General features: G+C 38.8%; 1 protein-coding gene across 2 annotated transcripts in view; it reads right to left on the bottom strand.

Moving 5' to 3' along the window:
• Positions 1-3,302: 3,302 nt before the first annotated feature.
• Positions 3,303-9,255, bottom strand: part of Kifap3 (kinesin associated protein 3) — a 123,738-nt gene continuing 117,785 nt past the window's right edge. Inside the window, exons 20-21 of one of the 2 annotated variants that reach the window (XM_034513065.2) lie at positions 8,207-8,272; positions 3,303-4,692 (exon numbers count right to left, since the gene is read on the bottom strand). In XM_034513065.2, coding sequence (XP_034368956.1) covers positions 8,227-8,272 — 46 coding nt within the window. In that variant the 3' untranslated portion in view covers positions 3,303-4,692; positions 8,207-8,226. The remainder of the gene's footprint in view (positions 4,693-8,206; positions 8,273-9,255) is intronic. The other variant, XM_034513064.2, reaches the window with a different exon arrangement.

Genomic DNA, 9,255 nt, shown 5'->3' with positions numbered 1-9,255 from the left:
ATTCATTTGCCTAAGAATTTCATAAACTCGTTCTTTTTATCAGCTGAATAGTACTCCATTGTGTAAATGCACCACATTTTCTGTATCCATTCCTGTTGAAGGACATCTGGGTTATTTCCAGCTTCTGGCTATTAAAAATATGGTTGCTATGAACATAGTGGAGCATGTATCCCTGTTGTATGTTGGAGTATCTTTTGGGTATATACCCAGGGGTGGTATAGCTGGGTCCTCAGGTAATACTATGTTCAATTTTTTGAGGAACTGCCAGACTACTTTTCAGAGTGGTTGTACCAGCTGACAGTCCCTCCAACAATGGAGGAGTGTTCCTCTTTCTCCACATCCTTGCTAGCATCTGCTGTCACCTGAGTTTTTGATCTTAGCCATTCTGACTGGTTTGAGATGGAATCTCAGGGTTGTTTGATTTGCATTTCCCTGATGACTAAGGATGTTGAATATTTCTTTAGGTGTTTTTCGGCCATTTGAGTTTCCTCAGTTGAGAATTCTTTGTTTAGCTCTGTACCTCATTTTTAAATCAGATTATTTGATTGTCTAGAGTCTAATTTCTTGAGTTCTTTGAATATCTTAGATATTAGCCCTCTATCAGATGTAGGATTGGTAAAGATCTTCTCCTAATCTGTTGGTTGCCGTTTTGTCCTATTGACAGTGTCCTTTGCTTTACAGAAGCTTTGCAATTTTATGAGGTCCCATTTGTCAATTCTTAATCTTAGAGCATAAGCCATTGGTGTTTTGTTCAGGAATTTTTCCCCTGTGCCCAAGTATTTGAGGCTCTTCCCCACCTTCTCTTCTATTAGTTTCAGTGTATCTGGTTTTATGTGTAGGTCCTTTATCCACTTGAACTTGAGTTTTGTACAAGGAGATAAGAATAAATTGATTTGCATTCTTTTACATGCTGACCTCCAGTTGTACCAGCACCATTTGTTGAAAATGCTGTCCCTTTTCCACTGGACGGTTTTAGCTCCTTTGTCATAGATCAAGTGATTGTAGGTGTGTGGGTTCATTTCTGGGTCTTCAATTTTATTACATTGATCTTCCTGCCTGTCCCTGTTTCTGTACCAATACCATGTAGAAAATATCATCCTGAGTGAGGTAATCCAGTCACAAAAGAACACACATAGTATACACTCATTGATAAGTGGACATTAGCCCAAAGGCTTGCAATACCCGAGATATAACTCATAGACCACATGAAGCTCATGAAGAAGGAAGACCAAAGTGTGGGTGCTTTGGTCCTTTTTAGAAAGAGTAGCAAAATACTCATGGGAGCAAATATGGAGCAAATATGGAGACAAAGTGTGCAACAGGAACTGAAAGTGGGGCCGTCTGGAGACCATTCCACCAGGGTATCCATCCCCTGTGCAGTCACCAAAGGTAGACACTGATGTCGATGCCAGGAAGTGCATGCTGACAGGAGCCTGATATAGCTGTCTCCTTAAAGGTCTGCCAGAGTCTGACATATACAGAGGTGGATGCTCAGTGTTGATCATTGACATTGACATGTTCACATCATGATCAACAACATTGAACTGATCAAGGGGTTCCCTATGGAGTAGTTAGAGATAAGACTGAAGGAGCTGAAAGGGTTTGTGGCCCCATGGGGAGAGCAACAATACCAACCAACCAGAACTCCCAGGGTTCAAACCACCAGCCTGGTAGCACATAGGGAAGAACCCATGGCTCCAGCTGTATATGTAGGGGAGGATAGCGTTGTAGGACAAAGGTGGGAGAGGAATTCCTTGTCCTGTGAAGGCTGGATGCCCCAGTGTGGGGGAATTCATGGGCAAGGAGGTGGGAGTGGGTGGGTGGGGACACATCATCATAGAAGCAGGAGGAGGGGGGATGTGATAGGGGGTTTCTGGGTTAGGGGTAAACGAGGAAAGGGGATAACATCTGAAATGTAAATAAAATATCAACAGAGAAAAAAAGAAAAAGAAAAAACAAAACAAACAAACAAAAAAGAAACCTATTTTGTTTTAATCAGAGAAAGAAAGGTAGTGGATCCAGATGAGAGGGGAGGTGGAAGGAACTGGGAGGAGTAGAAGGAGGAGTAATTGTAGTCAGGATATATTAAATGAGAAAGGAATCTATTTTCAATTAAACGTGTGGTGGGGAGGTAATGGGATGGGTCTACTTCCCATCCTCATTCTTAGGAATCTCCACAGGTCAGGGTTAATGTGCTTAACTACTGTGTGTAAGGGACCCAGGTTAAATCCCTAGTACTAAAGGAAAACATAGAGGAGGAAAAGCTGTCTTTTAAAAAAGTAACTGAAGCTTATTCAAGTGAAGTGTTTTTCAGTTCCGAATCCATCTATCCCTCAACAAAAAGAAGCAAGTCTATAGTTCACACCCGGATTGTCAGCCACTTAATATCTAAAGACTGAAGGCAGTTTGTTCTTTGAAGCACTGTATGTTTTTCTTTTTAAGCTATTTTGAAATTAAAATTATTTTATTTGAGGTGCTGGGGATATAACGCAGGTTGAATATATGCTAAGCAAATTCTGTGCCACTAAGCTATTCTCCAGCTTTTTAAGATGCTTGTGGAAATTTTAATTTTTATGCCCCAAGAAAATTTCTAGTATTTGTCATTAAATTAAGTGTGACCTTACTTTGTAACCCAAATCTAGTGAGGTTAGGATATGATTTATATTATGAATGGCATTTCTAGAAGTGCCAAGAGCCAACCCTTTTTGTCCTCTGACATACACAAGAATTTATATCTAGTCTTCATTGTTTATCTATTTGGCAAACTTTCATAAACGAGAGAATGCTAAACTATCCATGCCTGAGTGGAAAGATTACAGTTTCTAAATCTGTGAAGTTCTACAACAATAAGACATTTAGAAATGTTATGAATTATCAAGAGTATTCTTCTAAGTCAGTGTGGAAGCGTCAGCTTACTTTTCTATTCATGTCACTTTTGTATGCGTAGACTGTGTATGTGATAAACAGCAGTTAAGTATTTGCACAAGGACTGCTATACTGAAACCAAAGAGACAGGCAACATCACTGGCTAAATATAGAAACAAGGATAAGTCATTTAGTATCTCATCTCAATTTTAAAGAAACACATACTTTACACTGACTTGTCTTTGTATTGTGTGGGGTGCATATATATCACAGTGTGTAGGTGAAGGTTACAGGGTGCAGCAATTGGCTCGCTCCTTCCTGGGACTTGTACTCAGGTCTTCAGGCTCAGTGGCAAGTGACTTTACTTACCCAGTCATCCCGCTGGCTCTCACCACAGATGTTTCATTTTAATCATAAAAATGAGAGTTGGACAGTGCTGATTCAAACCTTTCTGGCTTTAATATTTTGTGGGTAAAAGGGAAACAAAGACAATAACTGCATGCTTTCAGAACTGTGAAGTCACAAACATAAACAACGTCCCAGATCATATACTACCTTATATGTATCAGGTAAGGACATACCTGTTGGTCAGATTTACATTTCTCAAGCGGATGGACTGAATTGTCCAAAGGACTTTCCCAGCTCTAGTACTTTGTGCTAAACGTGAATTAAGGTAAATAGTCTACTTAGATCAGAGGGATTTTAAATTTAAAAGCAGAAATCTTCCCTTTGATCTGTACTGTTCTGAAGCTTATGTCTTCTTCAGTAGGAGATGATCAGGCAACAATCTATGCTCATATTGAATTCATGGGTTTGGTTTCTCAAGTAAAGTTTTCAATATTTTACAATCAATGAATTATCTTCAAAACTCATTATTAACCATTGTGTCCCTTTGCATTCCCACTACCCACTTCTATCTTAAGTGAACAAACACGGAGTCCTTTCCTTAATTTTCTAGGTTAGGCAAAAATAATTAGCATCTTCACATTTTATATTGTACATCTCAGAAGAACAAAACTTAGAAGCTCAGCGTTGTTCCCGCTCCATTTACACAGGATCCTGCTCCTCAGTTTTCTGCTGCAGTTAACACGCTATGACTGTGGATCACTCAGTAGACTACACTAATGTATAATATTACTTATAGCATATTTCACTGTTAGTTAAAAAACTCATATAGTTAATAACTTTGTGAAAGAAACTTCCAGACACAGAATGGAATAAAAAGGATGAGGTTCATTTAAAGTAAAACTTAAAGGTAGCATGGCTCACACAAAACACTGAGAAGTTTGTAAGTAGAAAGAGGCAGCAAAGAAAAAGTCTGTGTATCCCATGTGCTGAGTGGGTTCCCGTGAAACACAGGAAATATGAACACATGACTTTGGCTCATTCCTTTGTGTGTATCTCACTTTTTTTTTTTAAATAGAAATTAGTCACTTAATGTACATAATGTAGTATCTGCTTTTCCAGGCTAGCAGTTTCGCAACAGTCTTGTGGGAGATGTTATTCACCTCAAGATGTGGCTGGATGAGTGAACAGTGGAGCATCAACTGTATTTAACAAAAAATGTGAGGGTTCGAGTTAACCTGAAGCTAACAATGTGGAGAAATAAGCAACGCAGCCCCACAGGAGTACAACATGCATTATTAAGTCAAGATTCAAGGTTAACCTACAGCATACAGATCTCTCCCAAGCTCAGTGTCCACATGGGAGGGGTGATTTTATCGAGACCCAAAGCTGTAATAGTAAGGTTCATCAGGGCGGAATCCATATGCAGTGGCAGGACGTCCAAGGATTCCCACTGGCTGACCGAAGCCATCCATTCCAAGGCTGGAAAGAGAAAGGCAGGTTAGAAGCTGCTCTGTTTTTATCTACAGCAGGTCATTGTCAGGGCCCCAGAATGTCACACTTCAGAGTCCCTGACAGTGACATAATTTTCAGAGATATTTTTAACCTTATATATTCTCATTAAAATGTATATAATAAAATATATAACTCTGACAAATATGTCCAAATATCAGAAACCTGTCAGGAGAGACTGTTCCAAATAAAGCAGAAGACTCAATTGAAAACAATTTGAATTAACAAGTTATCCACATACATGGCACTTATGAAAGAACAGGAAAAAATCCCATTTAAGCAATGAGCAGCATTACCCCTGGGAAATGGTTAACAGTGGCAAGAGTTTGCTGACTGTGACACAGTCTCTTTGTCTTGTGGAATAGAGACTAACCTCCAATTAGTAGGATATGCAATCTGTGTATTAGCAGCGAACTCCCAACACATATAAGTTTTATGAGCCCGAGAGAACCAGAGAGAACTCTATACAGCCCGCAAACAAGCCAGAGTAGATCTGGAAACTCTGAAAGCCAAATTGTGTATCTTTCCTTGTTAGTGGAAATGACACGATTGTATGTTTAGGTTTATTACTCTATGCAAGCAGAAGCCCTAGGGTCACAAAGACAGCCTGCAGCACAGATACAGTTCACTCTGAATTCACAATTTTGTTTTGTCTATGAATAAACTGTTGGAATAAAAGCTGGTCTACAAAAGCATCTTAGCAAAGAATTACCAACGCTGAAGGAAAGGACACAATGTTCCCTTGCCAGGCACATATGGCAGCTTCATGCTCATGCATACACAGCATGCAGCCAATGCTAGTGGAGCTCAATTTAAAACCAAGGGAAATCATTTACAATGCAGAAATAAAGCTTTGAAAACATAAAGCCCATTTAAATAAATTCAGATTATGTGAGATTTTACTAATCAGAAAAATAATTTCATCAACAAAATGTCAATCTGATTAACAATATATTCACATTTGTATTAAATTCTTCTCCCAAGTAAGATTATATTGAAACGCACTAGTAAGTATTAAAATGCTAATAGCACAAGTTAAGGTGTTTGTATATGTGTCAGACTACATCTAAATAGTAAGTCTGTGTCTTATTTTGAAATAGTAAAAATATAAATACCCCTTTGTACTTTCCTCCATTGAAGAGATTAAACTTTGAGGTGAAGGGAAAACATTATTCTAGAGATAGCTTCAGAGAGGGTAGGGGGGTTAGAGTAATTAGAACATATTATATGCATGTATGAAACTGTCAAAAAATAAATTTAATTAAAAAATATATCCCAGAAATTGGTGGATTCATCAAACTTCTATTTATCCACAGGGCCCATCTATTCAGAATCAGAGGAACAGCTGCTGCTGACCACTAAGTACTCAGACGGCATATTCATGCATTGTCATAATTCCTAACATGGAAGGGGTGATTATAGCTGCTGGATTTGAATTTACTCCTTCCCTGTCTTTCTTCTTGGCACTTTGGACACTCCTTAGCGCCTCTTAAGAGGCTGACAGCTGGGGACATACCAGGTTACATTAATTGGTTGTCATTTCTCACTCTCAAACCTTGTTTTGAGATTTGGAAATCAGAGGCTTGTAGTAGATCTTTGAACAAAGAAAGCACTTTTGAAACTGACTGTCTCAAAAGAGGGCTTTGGGAAACTCTGTAAGGACAATGATTGGCAGGCAGTCTGCCATGCCAGCACAGACTAGGACATCAGAGGCTGAAGCACTTCTTTTGCTGTCAGTGGCCTGGACCATCAGACCTTTGCAGGCCAGAGCTGCCACTGAGGAAGGGACTTAGCAGAGTCTCAGTGACTGAGACTGCCCTACATTCAAGTTGAGTGACTTGTTTTCCATATTTCTATGGTGGATAGGCAAACTCTTCACTGCTTTCCTAAGTGACACGTCAAATGAATATATTTAGATTTGCCTATATGCTACACGTTTCACTATAAATATCAAATCCCATTTCCCCTTTTCTGAATATATCAATTACACTGCCAATTAGAGTCTATATTCCCAGGAAGTGAAGGTAAAACCCATCCTCAGGTATGGAACCTTTCAGTATCCCTGTCTTTAGGTTGCTCTGGCAGGTTCTGTGTCTGCAGCCAAGAGTTCATGGCCCTTGAGTGTATGCTACAATGTGTAGTGCAGCACTTGGGAGGTTGTGTTAAGGAAGAAAATGAAACTAACTCTTAAAAGTGGCTTTTTTGATTCATCCTTCATGTATCATAGATGAAGCATTTAAAGGACATTTGACATATTTAACCAGCTTGGAGAGTATTGTGATGGTATAGATCCTTTTGTAGTTATGGCCGTCTTTTAAATGAAGTTAGTTGTGAAGCTACAGTTGTCTTCTTGAGTCTCTTATTTGGATTATTCTAAAGTAGTAGAGGACAGAGCTGTCCGTGACAGTAGAACTTGCAGACATATTCTTTTGGATCACATGGGCATTAATTCTACTTCCTTTCTTGATAAAAGGATACACCATTATTAATGGGGATTCTGGCTCAAAACTACACGAGTCTAACAATCAGTATATTTTAAATGGAAGCAGACAGTAAGTTCTTCTGGAAGGGATAGAAACACAAATACCAAGGTACAGTGATGCAGAAAACTTGTGCCTTTCTGACTTAGGAGGACTTGACTTGGCATTAATATTATCAGGGACACTTGTGTGCCCTGACCAGGGACCTAGGGACCCAAGGAACTAAGCTGTAATGTGTGACATCTGAGCTTTGCTTGGCCACTGATTTAGATAACAGTTTGTAACGTGTGGCTATACATATGGTATTTAAGTGTAATATACTTAGTGTGTCTCTATATGTAAAAAATTCTCTTTCTGCCACTCTGAAACTACATAAAACCTGTAACTCCTTCTATGTTAGCACATGCAGCCACTATACTGCTTTGTCTTCTCGTGACTGTTTAGTGATATTTAACTTTTGTCTTTAGTGTTCAGATAAAGTGTTTTTTTAAATCCTTTAATTACCGAAACCTAGTATATTTTCTTGATAACAGATAATTCTAGTCCAAAGAAAAAGGCTCTCTGGTAAAAAGATAACAAGGGATGGTGATGTCAACAAATCAATCTTCTATTGAGTTTTATACCCAAGAACAATGACTTTAGGGGACCCTGGAGAAGAAAATAGAAAAAAAAAGCCCTTAAAGTGAAAATTATTCTTATAATTCAACAATAATATAATATTAAGCACATTTAGAATTTGGTTTTATAAATCTACAGACTTCACTGACACAGAGAAAGCAGACTGAATTCTGTCCATATTAATAGGATCTGAAACAAGTCCTCAAGCAACATTCACTAAGATTCTCAACTTGTGATGATGATTTGGGGAAAACAAAATCTGAGAAGGAGAGGTGGCGCTGGACATGCAGCACAGGGCAGGGAAATGGCAGCCACAGGAAGCCTCTGCACAGTCAGACTCTGTGCCACAGGGGACATTCCTTGAGAAAGGGAAGACAGGCACCTACCTCGGCTGTTTGAGGCTTAATTAGTGCATATTTGCAAAGCACTTTGAAATCCTTGGATGGACAGTGCTGTGTAAGTGAAAAGCATCATAGTTATCTCACTACGGTTAGACCAGAGCAACTGTCTTTTTCTTCTTTTAAACTACTAAGTCATCAATACAAGTACAAACACGTAATAAATTCATTAGTGGATGTTAGCATGAAAGAGAATACTGTTGATCCATTTTATTTTTCATAGGCTCATAGGGTCTAAGATCTGAAAATATTTTGAAACAATCTTGTTTGTACTTCAACTCCCAACATTGTTGATGGAGCTCATTGGACGTTGTCTCAACTCCTAGACATGCGGTGCTTGGGACTCCGAGAAGGCAGTTTCCATGTATAGATATGTCAGACTGCTGGAAAGTTCTTTATTACACTTTTCTGAAACCCTATCCAAGTAACCGTAGAATTACTCTTTGCAATCATGCACAAAGTCTAATTCTTCTTCTAATCACTACCATGGTAGTTTAGTCATCGGGACACATTCGCCAGTCTCTGCTTCATATGTTTTCTGAAATAACTTTGATATTCATTATTTCTTTAAAATGAAGAATCTGAAGTGTCTATGATACTTTTGATACTTCTGAAAGCACTATAGCAGGCAACAGCCCCACCCTGAATGTGCCCAATCTCATATGAACCAAGTACCACATACATGGGGGAATTTATCTCTTGATTTTATTAGTGTAACTTAATGTACACTAATAATGTACTTAATAAGACTGTAACTTGAACGAAGAGTATCAGTGTATGGATGGATGAGTCTGGAGAGAAAGGCAGGACTACACGGGTTAAAAGAGATGCAGACAGCATAGAGGCCTGAGCAAGACACAGTAGCAGCTAGAGAGCAGCACTGAGCAAGCAACAGGACTTCAGGTCTTAAGTGACAAGTGGACTAGATGTAAACTCTTCTTATGCCACTAAGAACTGCACAAATTTGGAGAATTCAATAGTTTTTTTAAAATTATTCTGTGTTTCAGAAAGTTATCTGTGGTAGAAAAGGGTGCTGA

Source organism: Arvicanthis niloticus, chromosome 10 (assembly GCF_011762505.2).
Source record: "Arvicanthis niloticus isolate mArvNil1 chromosome 10, mArvNil1.pat.X, whole genome shotgun sequence".
NCBI lineage: Eukaryota > Metazoa > Chordata > Mammalia > Rodentia > Muridae > Arvicanthis > Arvicanthis niloticus.
Note: the sequence above shows the minus strand (reverse complement) of the source record. Positions and strands in the feature narration are given on the sequence as shown.